The sequence below is a fragment of the Mobula hypostoma genome, chromosome 12, assembly GCF_963921235.1.
Source record: "Mobula hypostoma chromosome 12, sMobHyp1.1, whole genome shotgun sequence".
NCBI classification, from domain to species: Eukaryota; Metazoa; Chordata; class Chondrichthyes; order Myliobatiformes; family Myliobatidae; genus Mobula; species Mobula hypostoma.
Window position 1 is genome coordinate 103,780,317 of NC_086108.1, and position 16,529 is coordinate 103,796,845.

Here is a 16,529-nt window from a genome sequence, read left to right on the forward strand (position 1 = left end):
CCACCCCTCCCCGCAGGCTATTACATCCTGAAGTATATGATGAATTTACTTCGAGTTTGACTTTGGTTCTGCATGAAGTTGCCCTTCAGATCATTTATAAGTCTTACCCCTCTCATCTTAAACCCATGCTCTGTGGATTTTGGTTCCCTTTCTCTGGGGGGATATCGCTGTGCATTCACCCTATCTATGCCCCCTCGTTGCTCTATACACCTCCAGATCTAACACCACCTTAATGGTGTGTTTTACAGCACAGTAAGAAAAACACTAAAAACCAACTGAATTGTGCCAAGAGCATCTAAGTTTCTCATTCTGGTTTGTCCTGTGACATGTTGAAGCAAGACTAACTGTTTCCCTTTTCTCTATCAATGTTCTCAAAAGCTAACAGAACACAGGGACCATCGGGGCAGTGCCTACGGCTTGGGGTCGTGGTGTCACCTGCCTCTTTACGAAGAAGCAATGCAGCTAGCAGAAGAAGGGAAGGTGTTCTGCCGCGTCCTGAGGTAAGTGCGTCTGCAGTGCAGCGGTTAGTTGGGTACCTGTAGGTAATGAGGGAGGAATTCGTCTCTGGCCTTTGGTGCTAAACACATGCAAGGGTACTGATGCATTGGTGACTATTTATACCCCCTCCCTTGGGTTCTGTTCTGTTGAGTCATCCAGGAGCCAATAAGCCCTCATGTTTGACCAGCCTCCCCTCCGTGGACTCTGTCTGTACTTCTCACTGTCTTAGTAAAGCAGCCAGCATAATCAGAGACCCCACCCACCCACTCTGGGCAATCGGTCTCCTCCCCTCACTCATCAGGCAGATGCTACTGAAACCTGAAAGAGTGTACCATCAGGCTTAAGGACAGCTTCTACCCCATTGTCATAAGACTACTGAATGATTTCCTAGTATGATAAGACTTCTCTTTCAATATTTTTATTAGTTTCTACGTAGAAGAATACAGAGTACAAGAAAGTATATATAAAAGGTCAAAAACAACTACCAATTACATTATACCTATTCATAATAACAGTCTCACTACTCTGTATTCATGAAGGTTAGTCAAAGTTATATTGAAATATACTAATTTATTACAAAAAAAAGTCTAACCCCTACCAAGACCGAAGCTGTTTATTAAGGAGAAAAAAAAGGTAAAATACCTTCTCGTATAATAAAAATTAATAATGGTCAACATCTAAATTTAAACAGCGAATTGAGAGTATTGAAAATAATTCAGAAAGGGTCCCCACAATGTTTGAAAGTCTTGACGAGATTCAGAAATTGAACAACATATCTTCTCTAAATCTAAGCACGACATAACATCGTATAACCATTGAGCGCGAGTAGGAGGAGAAACATCTTTCCATTTAAACAAAAACGCCCTCCTAGCTATAAGAGAGCTAAAGGCAAATTATGTAAATCAGATGTCTTCAGCTTGATATCTTGTCCTGCAACAATACCCAATAGGGCCGTCAGAGGATTAGGCTTAAAATTGACTTGAAAAGTAAAGAAAAAGTTTGAAAAACTTCCTTCCAATATTTTTCAAGACATGGACAAGTCCAAAACATATGAATTAATGAAGCTTCTCCATTATTACATCTGTCACAGTAGGGAGATATATCCGAATAAAAACGAGAAAGCTTATCTTTAGTCATATGGACTCTATGTATATAAGATGGACTCTTGACCTAACAATCTACTTTATGACCTTGCATCTTACTGTCTACCTGAACTGCACTTTCTCTTTAGCCGTTACACCTTATTCTGTATTCTGTTATTGTTTTACTTTGTTGTAAGCTAATGCAGGGTGGTGGGGTGGAGATGCGTCTCTGTCAAAGGAGGTGTAAGGCGCTCCTTCCCTCTGCTACTTTGCAGGTCACCCTCGGGCAAGGTGTAGCACCTGCCTAGACCCCGATCAGGGTCACGTGAAGCCATGCCAGCAGGTGGTAGATGGTCATATGAGCAGCTGGTGCATATCACAAGTCCTGGTTGTGTGACACTCATGCCAGGCAGACAATCTCTGAAGAGAATTGATAATAGCTGGGGTCACCCATCTTGTAAAGACACTGCTAGCCGAAGGCAATGACAAACCACTTCTGGAGAAAAATTTGCCAAGAGTAATCATGGTCAAGACCATGATTGCCCACGTCAAACGGCATTGCTCATAACGATGACGATGAATGAATTGATCTGTATGAGCAGTATTCAAGATGAGCTTTTCACTTGGTATATGTGACAATAATAAGCCAATTCCAATTCCAGTCTATATGAACAGTCCAGCGTCCGGTTGTTGATATTTTCTCAGGCCTGTGCTTTCTCCTACAGGACGGAGTTGTTGGAATGTGTGGGCGACAGTGACTTCCTGGCCAAGGTGCACTGCGTGCGTCAGGCTTTTCAGGTAACAGTAGCTGAACTCATTTGTTCTCACACGGGAGATGTTCTCCCTTTAAAGCATGCTCTGCAAACCACTAGTTAGACCTCATTTGGGGCACTACATTCACTTTGGAGCCCTGTTCGTTAGCAAAGATCTCAAGATGACCCCGTGGGTTCACAAATCAGTGAGGCCTAGAGTTTGGTGAATGGCGGGTCCTGTGGTTGATGCCGAAGATCGAAGCCCAGGGATCAAATCGGAAGTAGGGAAGTTAAGAGCTGTTGGCTGGAGTCCAGGGTCTGTGAATCCCTGTGAGCCCACTGGGGTAGTCGTCTGCGTGCCCTCGTCCAAGTACGAGTCCAAATCCAGGTCGTCTAGAAGCTGGATTCTGAAAAATATAGACTTTCTTGGAGTTAGAGGACTGTGTATGTGCACGTGTGTGAGGAGGAAGGGGATCTTGTTTTCCTGATGTTATTTTGGTGCTTGTTCTGTTTTGTGTTTTGGATTGTCCTGCTGAGCATTATGGGCATGCTGTGTTGGTACTGAAATACATGGCGACGTTTGCAGGCTGTCCCCTGCACATCCTAAGCTGTGTTGGTTGTTAACACAGACAACGCATTTCACAATATCTTTCGATGTTCATGTGAAAATAAACTTGAATCTTGAAGATCTTGGCGGAGGGACGGAGGAAATGGATGGTCTTGGTGGTTCCGGAAGCAGGGATTCAAGTTTATGTGACAAGTTTGTGGAATCTGGGATTGTTCTTAGAGCAGAGAGGGCCGAGAGCAGGTTTAGTTGCATTCAAAATTATGAAGGGCTTTAAAGGTTAGCTTTACTTGTCAAATGTACATTGACAAATGTACATTATAGTGCAGAATTTGGGGAGTACATGGACGAACACTGAAAGAGCTAAGGAGAGAAGGAAGTCAATGCAGGGTCCCCTGTGGCCAATCCCCTCTGCAACAGATATATCCCTTTGGATACTTCTGTGAGGGATGACCTATCTGGGCAAGGCAGCAGCAGCCAGACCAACAGCACTGTGGTCAGCTCTGAGCCTCAGAAGGGCAGGGTGAAGCCAGGTGGAGCAATAGTCATAGGGCAGGGATCCCCAACCTTTTTTGCACCACGGACCGGTTTAATATTGACAATATCCTTGCAGACCGGCTGACCCGGGGTGGGGCGGGGGGGGCGGTGTTCAAGTAGGGTTAAACTCACCTCAACATGTCTTTTACAGTTAGGGTTGCCAACTTTCTCACTCCCAAATAAGGGACAAAAGTAACAGTCAAATCCCGGGACATTTTACCCCAGGAAAGATTACCATGGCCCTGAAGCCTTGCGCGGGCACCTGTGTGCGCATGCACGTACGTGCCGATTTTTTTCTCCCACAAATCGGTTTTGCCTTCATCTTCCCGACTATACTGAACATACATTATTTCTACTTTATATAGGCTGTATATTTATCATATCATTCCTGCTTTCACTATATGTTAGTATTATTTATTTTCGATTTTATTTGTTATTTGGTATGATATGTTAGGTTATTTTTTTGGGTCTGGGAACGCTCAAAAATTTTTCCCATATAAATTAATGGTAATTGCTTCTTTGCTTCATGCCATTTCGGCACAAAAGGTTTCATAGGAACGCTGTATCTTAGCGGGGCAAATACGGGACAAACCAATTTAGCCCAATATACGGGATGTCCCGGCAAATACGGGACAGTTGGCAACCCCATGTTCAAGTTTAACAGTGCGTGACAGGGAATGAGGAAAGGTGCAGCTGACTCGTATCGTTCCCTCACGGCCCGGTAGCACATGCTTTGCGGCCCAGTGGTTGGGGACCGCTGTCATAGGGGACTCGATAGTTAGGGAGACAGATAGGAGATTCTGTAGCAGCAAAAGAGACACCAGGATAGTGTGTTGCCTCCCGGGTGCTAGGATCCAGGATGTCTCTGAGTGGTTGCAGAATATTCTTGAAGGGGAGGAGCCAGAGGTCCTGGTACACGTTGGTACCAATGACATAGGCAGAGGAGGGGTAGAGGTCCTGCGCGGTAAATTTAGGGAGTTAGGAAGGAGGCTGAGGAGCAGGACATCCAAGGTGGTAATCTCCAGATTACTCCCAGTGCCACGAGCTAGTGAAGGTCAGAACAGGAAGATAGTGCAGATGAATGAGTGGCTGAGGAGATGGTGCAGGGAGCAGGGCTTCAAGTTCTTGGATCAATGGAACCTTTTCTGGGGAGGGGGTGACCTGTACAAGTGGGACGGGTTGCACCTGAACTGGAGGGGAACCAATATCCGGGGAGGGAGGTTTGCTAATGCTATTGGGATTTGCAGGGGGGTGGGACCAAGAGGCAGAGGATGGGGCAGTTGGAGCACAAGTAGTAACAGCTTGTAGGCAGTTTATGAGGAGGGACAGGTAGATGATAGAGCAAAGAAGGGCTCAGTCAGATGGTTTGAGATGTATCTATTTTAATGCAAGGACTATCATCAGCAAGACGGATGAACTTGGAGCGTGAATCAATACGCGGAACTGTGACATTGTGGCCGTTACAAAGACTTGGATGTCTCGGGGCAGGAATGGCTGCTGAGTGTGCCGGGCTTTAGATGTTTCAAAAAGGACAGAGAGGGAGGCAAAAGAGGTGGGGGAGCGGCATTGTTAATCAGGGACAGTATCACGGCTGCAGAAAAGTAGAAAGTCATGGAGAGATTATCTACTGAGTCATTGTGGGTGGAAGTCAAACAGCAAGGGGACAATAAATCAACTGGGTGTTTTCATAGCCCCCCCCAATAGTAATAACAGAGACATCAAGGAGCAGATAGGGAGGCAAATTCTAGAACGGTGCAATAATAACAGGGCTGTTGTGATGGGTGATTTTAACTTTCCTAATATTGATTGGCATCTCCTTAGAGCAAGGGGTTTAGATGGGGTGGAGTTTGTTAAGTGTGTTCAGGAAGGTTTCCTGATGGAATATGTAGATAAGCCAACTAGAGGAGAGGCTGTACTTGATCTGGTATTGGGAAATGAACCTGGTCAGGTGTCAGATTTCTCGGTGGGAGAGCATTTTGGAGGTAGTGATCACAACTTTCTCTCCTTTATCATAGAGCTGGAGAGGGATAGGAGCAGAAAATTTGGGAAAGCATTTAATTGGAGTAGGGGGAAATATGGTACTATTAGGCAGGAACTTGGAAGCATAAATTGGGAGCAGATGTTCTCAGGGAAATGCATGGCAGAAATGTGACAAACGTTCAGGGAACATTTGCACGGTATTCTGCATAGGTATGTTCCATTGAGGCAGGGAAAGGATGGTAGGGTAAAAGAACTATGGTGTACAAAGGATGTAGAAAATCTAGTTAAGAAGAAAAGAAAAGGTTACGAAAGGTTTAAGAAAGAAGGTACTGTTAGAGCTCTAGAAAATCACAAGGGTGCCAGGAAGGAGCTTAAGAATAAAATTAGGAGAGCCTGAAGGGGTCATGAAAAGGCCCTTGTGAGCAGGATTAAGGAAAACCCCAAGGCATTCTACAAGTATGTGAAGAGCAAGAGGATGAGCCGTGTGAGAATAGGACCAATCAGGTGCGATGGGGGAAACATGTGCATGGAGTTGGAGGAGGTAGCGGGGATAATTAATACTTTGTTTCAGTATTCATCAGTGAAAAGGACCTTGGTGATTGTGGGGACGACCTGAAGCGACTGAAACGCTTGAGCGTATAGACATTAAAAAAGGGGATGTGCTGGAGCTTTTGAAAGGTACTAAGTTAGATTAAGTTGCTGGGACTAGATGAGATATACCAAAGGCTACTATGGAAAGCGAGGGAGGAGATTGCTGAGCCTCTGGCAATGATCTTTGCATTATCAATAGGGACGGGAGAAGTTCCAGAGGATTGGAGGGTTGCAAACATTGTTCTCTTGTTCATGAAAGGGAGTAGAGGTAACACAGGAAATTATCGACCAGTGAGTCTTACTTCAGTGGTGGGCAAGTTGTTGGAGAAGATCCTGAGAAGCAGGATTTATGAGCATTTGAAGAGACATAATCTGATTAGGGATAGTCAGCATGGCTAATTGAATTCTTTGAGGATGTAACAAAACATTTTTTTTGTTAAGTGCAATCATGAACGATAGCCAGATCAGAAATGCTGATCAAGTCAGCTAGTTTCCAAAGAGAACTCTGATAGGTCAACCAGATGGTTCACTGCTGCTCAGCGATAGAACACACAAAAGAAATCATAGGTACAATTAAGAAACATTAAAAAATAGTAGAAATACTGGAGTCATCGTGATCATGATGAAGTCTGCTGGAGAGAGACATTTATACACATGCTGTCCTCCATAATTACTGAAGGTAGAGCAGTGGATGTAGTGTATATGGATTTTGGTAAGGTATTTGATAAGGTTTCCCATGTGAGGCTCCTTCAGAAAGTAATGAGGAATGAGATCCAAGGAGAGCTTGCTTTATGGATCCAGAATTGGTTTGCCCACAGAAGGCAAAGGATGGTTGTAGGTGGTTTGTATTCTGCATGGAAGTCGGTGACCAGTGGTGTTCCACAGGGATCTGTTCTGGAACCCCCTCTTCTTTGTGATTTTTATAAATGACCTGGATGAAGAAGTAGAAGGGTGCGTTTGTGAGTTTGCTGATGGCAACAATTGTTGGGGGTGTTTGGATAGTCTGGAGGGTTGTCAGAGGTTACAGCAGGACATCGTTAGGATGCAGAACTGGACTGAGAAGTGGCAGATGGAGTTCAAACCAGATAAATGTGAAGTGGTTCATTTCAGTAGGTTAAATTTGAAGACAAAATATAATGTTAATGGTAAGACTCTTGGCAGTGTGGAGAGTCAGCGAGATCTTGGGGTACATGTCCATAGGACACTCAAAACTGCTACACAGGTGGACAGTGCTGTTAAGAAGGCATATGGTGTATTAGCCTTAATCAACTGTGGGATTGAGTTCAGGAGCCGTGAGGTAATGTTACAGCTGTTAGACCCCGCTTGGAGTACTGTGTTCAATTCTGGTCACCTCATTTCAGGAAGGATGTGGATACTATAGAGAGAGTGCAGAGGAGATGCACTAGTTTTCAGCACTAACCTAGCATGTCCACATCTCACTAACCCTAACCTGTATGTCTCTGTAATGTGGGAAACAGGCAAACCCAGAGGAAACCCATGTGGTCACGGGGTGAATGTACAAAACCTCTCGCAGGCAGCAGCGGGAATTTCACCCTGATCCTGGTACTGGTACTTCACCCTGCTACTGTGTAAAGTGTTATGCTAACTGCAACTAAGAGTAAATCAGGGAAAGATATTTCATTGGAGGAGGATTGGGAATCAGGAGACACAGATTTAAGATAGTCAGCGAAAGAACTGTGGTGGTGAGGAGGGAGAAGGGCAGGCAATGTTTTTTTTTTAATCCAGTAATCCACTATGATTCGAGATACATTGCCTGAAAACCTGGTAGAAGGCAACACCTTTTAGACCTGAGTTGGATGTATCTTTTGCAAGAATATGAAAGAAGAGCCAGGCAATGGGGCTGGTTGGAATGTGCTCAATAGGCTGAATAACCTCTGCTGTGAGATCATGATGCAAGGAGTTAAATGTCGATAGTTAGATTTTGTTTTCGAAATGTGGCCACTGTTGTCACAGCAGTCGCTTTGTTAATCTCACAGACTTTGCTGTGAGCAGAACAAGCTCTAACTTTGACAGAGTTCAAGTGATAAGTAACTGTCAGCTCACTGGTGGAGAACATGCCCACTGCTCTTGACTAGATCTCCGAACGAGCCAGACCCAAGCTGAGTCTTGCGTCACAGTTAACTATTGGCACCTCTGAAAGTGGAGCAGATTCTCAGTTCTGTATTAACATGTCAGCCTTGATTATGTGCTAGTGGTGGAGTGAGTCTTGAAACCATACCATCTAACTTGGAGACAAAAGGTATTAGTGCAATCACTCGAGTCAAGTATGATACTCTCCTAGGGGGTTGTCTATTGGTGGGTCCTCAGGTATCCGGGATCTACACAACCACTTGCTGATTAATCCACGGTGTTGGGGTGGATTTTCTTGATGGAGAACGCCTGTGTATGACATTGTATTTCGTAGGGAGGCTGATGCACGAGTAGCCACCACACAGTACTTGACGGATCGGGGTCAGGGTCCAGTGGCATGGAATACAAGATGACTGAGGACACGTTACTGCTGCAGCCTTCCTCCACCTTCACTGCGGTTGTGATGTGTCATCATCTTCTGCCAGCTCCACCATTGAGGTGTTGGTTGGATCACTCATTGACTGGAACCTCCCCCTTGATCTTACCGCCTGAGTAACTATCGAACTAAGCTCCAGGCGGCTTTACTCTTGTGAGTCCCAGCGATCACAAGACCCTCTACCGTGACAAGGTGATGATCCTCAGAGAAGGAGACACCAGTACAACGTGATGATATACTTCAAAGAATTCAGTAGTGATGTACGTAGAAGAGCGGTGACTAGTTTCCAGTCCAGCATTCATTGAAGAGACTTGTTAGTCAGAACATCTCCCTAGTCTTCTTTAATGCTGAATCTCAAGATGTTCTAGAAGTTGAGGAACAGGATTGGAAGTCACCCATCTGATCCGTCAAGCTGGCCCCACCATTCAATAAAATCATTGCTAGTCTAGCTGTGGACTCAGCTCCATCTCCCTGCCTTTTTCATATAACCCTTAATTCCCCTGCTATGCAAAGATCTATCTAAACGGTTTCTAGATATATTTAATGAGGTAGCCTCTACTGCTTCCCTGGGCAGAGAATTCCAGAGGGTCACTACTCTGTGAAACAAGCAGTTTCTCTTCATCTCTATCCTAAATCTATGCCACAGAATCTTGAGGCATCATCCCCTAGTTTTAGTCTCAATGGCATGAAGGACAGTGTTGTTATCTCGGTGTGGTTCTGAAGTAGTATCTAGATAATGAAGCAGAAAGTAGAGACATAGCCATAGAGCACTACAGCCCTTTCGTACATTTAGTCCATGAACTGCTCTTCCTAGTCCCATCGACCTGCACCGATTGTCCTCCATTTCCCTCCCATCCATGTACTTACCCAAACGTCTCTTAAATGTTGAAATTCAACCCACATCCACCACATCCATTTATGCTGTGGAGAATAAAATTCTAATCTATTCAACCTTTCCCTATAACTCAGACTCTCAAGTCTTGGCACCATCCTAGGATATTTTCTCTGCAATCTTATATCTTTCATGTAGATGGATGACTAAAACTGCACATGATACTCCAAATTAGGCCTCATCAATGTCTTATACAAATTCAACATTACAACCCAACTCCTGTACTCAGTAACACACAAAATGCTGGAGGAACTCAGCAGGTCAGACAGCATTTATAGAAAAGAGTACAGTCGACATTTCAGGCCAAAACCCTTCGGCAGAACATTACTTTGATTTATGAAGGCCAATGTGCCAAAAGCTGTCTTTATAACCCTATCTACCTGTGATGCCATTTTCAATGCTTTATGGATCCATTTTCCCAGATCCCTCTGTTCTACCACACTTCTCGGTGCCCTGCTCACCATGTAAGTCGTACCCTGGTTTGTCCCCCCAGAGTGCAACACTTCCCATTTGTCTGAGTTAAATTTAATTCCATCTGGCATTTTGCAGCCTGTTTTCCCAGCTGGTCCAGAAGATGTTGCAAACTTTGATAGCCTTCTTTGCTGTCCAATCTTGGTGTCATCCAGATATTTGCTGATCCAGTTTACCACATTATCTACCAGTCATTGATGTGGATGACAAACAACAATGGACCCAGCACCGATTCCTGCAGCACACCATGAGTCACGGGCCTCCAGTCTGAGAAGCAACTATCGAGGCTATGTTCCCTAGTTCTATCTCAATGATGCGAAGAACAGTGTTATTCTCTCAGTGTGATACTGATGCAGTACCTAGACAATGAAGGAAAGGTATAGGCCTACATTACAAGAGCTGGAGAAAAGGGTTCTTCACACACAAACCTGTGGAATTTGGCTCTCCAGGAGAATCAGTTATTCCATTCCCCATTCTGGCCTCTTACCTCTTCTGCTTACCTGCTAATTACCATCCACTGGTGCCCCTCCACCCCCTCTCCTATGGTCCCCTCACCTCTCCATCAGATTCTTTCTTCTCCAGCCCTTTACCTTTCCTACCCATCTGGCTTCACCTCTCACCTTGTAGCTTGTCCCCTTCCCCTCCCCCACCTTTTTATTCTGGTGTCTTCCCCTTCCTTTTGGGTCCTGATGAAGAGCCTCGGTCTGAAATGTCAGCTGTTTATTTGTTTTCAGAGATGCTGCATGTCTTGCTGCGTTCCTCCAGCATTTTGTGTGTGTGTGTGAATCAGTAACGTATTTGGATTGGGATTATGGGCAAAGACTAGAGGGGATCTTGAACAGCTAGCATTATGTACTAAACTATTCATGAGTAGCATATTAGCCACGATTTATTAACCATCTCTAACGCAGCTTCACAAGAATACTGTCAAACAATATTGTTGGTCTTCAAAAAGCGTTGTTGAGATGGGTACGATAGCTTGCTCAAAACCTACGTCTAAAGGAGAGTCTTGAAGTGGAGCAGGGACAGAGGTCTGGGGAGGGGATTCCAAAGCTTAAGACCTCGTCAGCAGAACGTAGGACCCCCCAGACTTACAGCAAGAGGGTAGACAGTAGTGTAACAGCGTGACGCTATTACAGCTCGGAGTTCATTTCTGGCATCCTCTGTAAGAACGTTTGTACGTTCTTCCTGTCTGCGTGTGGGTTTCCTTTGGGTGCTCCAGTTTCCTCCCACAGTCCAAAGGCGTATTGGTTGGTAGGTTAATTGGTCATTTTAAATTGTGCTGTGATTAGGCTAGGGTGAAATAGTTGGATTGCTGGGCCAGAAGGGCCCATTCTGCATTGTATCTCCAAATAAAAATAAATGGAAAAATTCAAGGTGCACATTCAGGTCTTAGAGGTTTGTAAGGCTAGAGAGGATCACAGCGAGTACTGTGAAGAACTTTGAATGCAAGGGTGAGTACTCTAAAGTCAGAGTGATACTTAGTGAGCTGTTGGCTCTCATCTTGTGGCAGGAGCGACCCCTCCCCCCTCCCCCTCTCCCCCTCCCCTCCCCCCTCTCTCTCCCCCTCCCCCTCTCTCTCTCTTCCTCTTCTCCCCTTCTGTCTGAGATGTCGAAATGTAGTTGGATTGTAGGCTTTGATGGTCTCCAGATCGTGGTTTTGGGGGGGCTTTGCTATTGCTTTTCATGTTGGGTTTTGGAGGATTGATGCTTTTGCTGCTGCATGTGTGTGTGGGGGGGTGGCTTTGCAGTTCTAACCTTTGTCATTCATTCTTTTGGTTTTTTTCCTGTTTCATGGATGTCTGTAAAGAGTAAGAATTTCAGGTTGTACACTGTATACATTCTTGATATTAAATGGAACCAGCAGGCAAAAGGCATGGAAGTCATGTGTCATTGCTACTTGAACAAATCAATGCCAGTGATAGAGACCAAGCATGGGCAGTAATCCTGTATGACACGCTGTCTGATCCAATCCAATAATAATGTTCAAAAAGTCGAAGAAATTTATTTGATCCTTTATTAGCAACTAGCAAAACATACAATCTTGAAGTGATGAAACTAAAACAACAACCAGCAATATTAAACGTACTTAAGTGAGGTTAAGTAGCATTAAGCAATTTTCGTGTAATTAAGTGATCAACAAAAGATGTGATACTTGGCAGTCTCCAGCTCTAAATTGTCCAGAACAAAGCACGAATACATAACTAAACCTTTCGTTTTTACCATCCTGCCCCCACCCATCTGACTAGCTACCATAATAAATGTTTGACACAGAATACAATGCAGATAGTGAACAGACGCATGGCTCCTACAGCACGGGTGACAGGACATGGTGTGTCAGCAGCTGGGACATCTTGCATGTGTATTTGGCAGCTGTTTTACTCTAATTTCTCCACACTTCCAGGTAATTCTGTCAGATGCCTCAAATATGAAGTATTTTGCAGAGATGGGGAAAAAGATCCTGTCTGCGATAATGATGAAAGCTCACAAGGTAAGGACTCAAACTGATTTAGTTTGCAACAGTTCGACTCTGTCTAGATATCAGAGATTGGTTATAAATCTGAACTGCGTTCTGACTGTACAGGCTACCTGTCGCCTGATTGAGCCATCAATACAGATTTCCATTACCTTCACTCCCACTGACCCAAACCCGTAAGTCTGTACTATCCCACTTCTAAATTTTCCAGCAATACCACACTCACCCATAAATGGTATCTAGCAATCTTCACAACACCAGAGTTAACCACATCCCCTCAACCCATTATCCACTCACGCATTATCCAAGCTAGAGTTTTGCATCATTCACACTGTCTGTAATCCTTATGCCTTCAACCTTGGCTGTCCAGTTTAATAAGATCATAACACCATGAGAGATAGGAGCAGAATTAGGCCAGTTGGTCCATTGAGTCTGTATTGTCATTCCATCAGGAATGATTTATTATGCTTTCGAACCCCATTCTCCTGTCTTCTCTCTGTACACCCTTACTAGTCAAGGACCTATCAATCTCCGCTTTAAGTATATCCATTGATTTGGCATTCACAGCCGTCTCTGGTAATGAATTCCACAGATTCAACACATTCTAGCTAAAGAAATTCCTCCACATCTCTGTTCTAAAGGGATATCCTTGTATTCTGAGGCTGTGCCCTGTGGTCCGAGACCCTCACTACAGGAAGCGTCCTCTCCACATCAACTCTGTCTAGACCTTTCAATAGGTTTCAATGGGATCCCCACCTACCATTCTTCTGAACTTCAGCGAGTACAGGCCCAGAACCATCGAATGCTCCTTGTATGTTAACCCTTTCATTCCCAGGATCATTCTTACGAACCTCCTCTGGACCCTCTCCAATGCCTTTTCTTAGTTAAGGGGCCCAAAACTGCTCACAATGCTCCGTGTGGATTGACCAAAGCCATATAAAGCTTGCTTTTGTATAGCAGACTTCTTGAAGTGAATGCCGACATTGCATTGGCCTTCCTTACCACTTACTCAGCCTGCAAGTTATCCTTTAGGGAATCCTGCACGAAGACTCCTAAAACCCTTAGTTCTATCAACATTCCCAGAGCCACCCTTACAGAATCAATCACTTGTATTTTTACTGCCTGCTCTTCTCCTGACTTGGTTTTCACTATTATTGCATAATATTCTTAGATAACTATTCATTCTTAGTTAAGTATTCTTAAATATTCACTGTTTTTATTAAACCTGGTTCCCTTTATCTGGGCTGAGTTCAACGACTGAAAGTCTGGAAGTGGCCTGTCATGGGGTTGGAGGCCTCTGTGTGTGTGTGTGTGTGTGTGTGTGTGTGTGTGTTGCTACTTGTGCTGTTCTGTGGAGCAACATGCTATGTCGGTGCATGTTGTGGGCACGCTATCTTGGTGCCCTCATGTGTAGCAACACTTGAGGGCTGCCTCCAGCACATCCTCCGGTGTGTGGGTTGTTAACGCAAATGGCGCATTTCTCTGTATGTTTCGATGTACGTGTGAGTAATGTGAGTCTGAATGTAGATCTGAACCCTGGGAAAGCGTGTGTCCGCACTCCCAATTTCTATTTTATTTGTTGTGATACAGCGCGGAACAGGCCCTTGTGGCCCTTCGAGTCGCACTGCCCAGTAACCTGCTATTTATCCCGAGCCTTGTTTACAATGCCCAATTAACCTGCTAACTGGTATGTTTCTGCAATGTGGGAGGAAACTGGAGCACCTGGAGAAAACTCACACATTCTGCAGGGAGGACGAACTCCTTACAGAGGATGGTAGAATTGAACTCTGACACTGACACCCTAAGCTGTAATAGATTGGCGCTACCTAATGGCCCGCCTGTGATACCATACACCTCTATAGGATCACCCGTCATTCATCAGCGAAAAATATTCCAACCTGCTCAGCCTCTCTCTGTTTCAAACAGTCAATCCCAGCACCAAGCACATTCTTCCCTCCCCATTGCAGGCACCCACCCCGGTAACTGCAAGAGGTGTCAAACATGACTCTTCTCATCTGAGAAAGGTGCGATTCTGGGGGGGGGGGGAGAGGGAGAGAGAAAGTCTCTCTCTCTCTCTCTCTCTCTCTCTCTCTCTCTCTATCTATCTCTCTCTCTCTCTCTCTATCTATCTATCTATCTATCTCTCTCTCTCTCTCTCTCTCTCCAATTGTTTCACTCAGCCAGTCCTATACAAACCTCAAGGCACACACACACACACACTTTGGCCCACCAGCTATATGTTCATGTCATTGACAGATACAGTGCAGAACAGGCCCACTGAGCCGCACCACCCAGCTACTCACTGATTTAACTCTAGCCTAATCACAGGACCAGTTAACCTGCTGGCCGCTACGTCTTTGGACTGAGGGAAGAAACTGGAGCACTCTGATGAAACCCATGAACACTCGGGAAGAACGTACAAACCTTCTTTACAGAGGTCGCTGGAATTGAACTCTGAACTCTGACACCCCGATCTGTAATAGCGTCACACTAACCACGACGGAGGCCTCCATTTACACTCATTCCTCCTACATTCCCGCCTGCTGCAGCATGGTACTGTAGCAGTTAACACAGTAAATTTTTAACCATGAATAAATCTGAATCTTTATCCATGCTTCCACTACTCACTTCTCAAAGGTTTCATGATCCCATTATTATATCAAAGAAACAGTCCATTGCACTAACATGACACTCATTCACCTTTATTCTCCTCATATTCCCATCGGTTCCTTCCTAAATTCTACAGCTCACTTCCACAGAATGGCCAATTTACAGTGACCAGTTAACCTACTAACCTCCTAGATCTTTGAGATGTGGGAGGCAGCCAGAGCAGATGGAGGAGACCCATGTGGCGTAGGTCAAATGTTCAAACTCCAATTTCCAATCCCATTCACAACTGTGAATGGCTGAGTTGCAGAGCGGTTAAAGTAATGCTAGAACTGTGCCAGTGGCCCTGGTTCAATAGTCACTGCTGTCTGTGGGAAGTGTGTTGATCATCAGGGTCCCCCACCACCCAGGTCACTGCTGCCATCAGGTAGAAGGTACAAGAGCCTCCGGGCTCACACCACCAAATTCAGAAATAGTTATTACCTTTCAGCCATCAGGCTCTTGAACCATAGGGGTAACTTCAATCAGTTTCACTTGCCCTATCAACTGAAGTTCCCCCCCCCCCATGGACACACTTTCAAGGACCCTTCATCTCATGTTATCAATATTCATTGCTTATTTTTTTCTTTTTTGTTGTATTTACAGAGTTTGTTGTTTTTTTGTACACTGGTTGTCCACCCTGTTGGTATGGTCCTTCATTGATTCTGTTATGGTTATTGCACTTATTGAGTGTGCCCACAAGAAAATGGATCTCGAGGTTGTATACGGTGACATACATGTACCTTGATAATTTGCTTTGAACTTTGTTCATTCTCTCCACGATGTAGGGGTTTCCTCCAGGTGCTCCAGTTATATCCCACATTTCAAGAAGTACAGGTTAGTATGTTAATCAGTCACATGGGTGCAGCTGGGCAGTGCAAACTCATTGGGCTGGAAGGGCCAGTTACCCTGCGAAATCTCTAAATAAATAAATTTCTGGAGTGATGTACAACAAATGGGCAATCTGTCATGGTCTGCTTGCAAGGCTCAGGCCTGCCTGATGTCCACCACATCCTTCCCGTCATGTTCCGAAATTTCAGGCTCCTTCCTGAATTCTGTAACTCCCCCAGAGGGGGGAAACAAGATTCCTCAATGCAAACTAATTTAAGGGTCTCTTTGACTTGCTTTAGAATCCAAAGAGGTTTGTGGAAGTCTTTGAGGACATGATGTTCTTCCTGCAGCAAACCGATCACTGGGAGACAACTCAACGGGAGCTTGCGTCACGAGGGGTGAGTCCAAATTGCAATGGTGTAAAGTGACAAGGACACCAGAATAGAGGGCAGGAAGAAATATGCTACAGAAATGAAATAAGCTGTCATTGACATCAGGAAGGTGTTGAGTTAGAGAGGGTTGAGAGCTTGAAGTTCTTAGGAGTGAACATCAACAATACCATCTCTTGGTCTAATCATGTTGTCACGGTGTATGCTGACAAGCAACTGAATCCAGGCGCGGTGGAATGAAAGACTCCCGTGCTGAGACAGAAACAAGTTTATTCATAGGAATTCCAACTGA

The 16,529-nt window shown here is 44.7% G+C and overlaps 1 protein-coding gene across 4 annotated transcripts in view; it reads left to right on the top strand.

Moving 5' to 3' along the window:
• The window catches only part of miga1 (mitoguardin 1), a 128,142-nt gene that overhangs the window by 75,641 nt on the left and 35,972 nt on the right, over window positions 1-16,529 (top strand). For all 4 annotated transcript variants that reach the window (XM_063064739.1, XM_063064738.1, XM_063064742.1 and 1 more), the window contains exons 9-12: window positions 379-500; window positions 2,306-2,378; window positions 12,300-12,386; window positions 16,148-16,246. In XM_063064739.1, coding sequence (XP_062920809.1) covers window positions 379-500; window positions 2,306-2,378; window positions 12,300-12,386; window positions 16,148-16,246 — 381 coding nt within the window. The remainder of the gene's footprint in view (window positions 1-378; window positions 501-2,305; window positions 2,379-12,299; window positions 12,387-16,147; window positions 16,247-16,529) is intronic.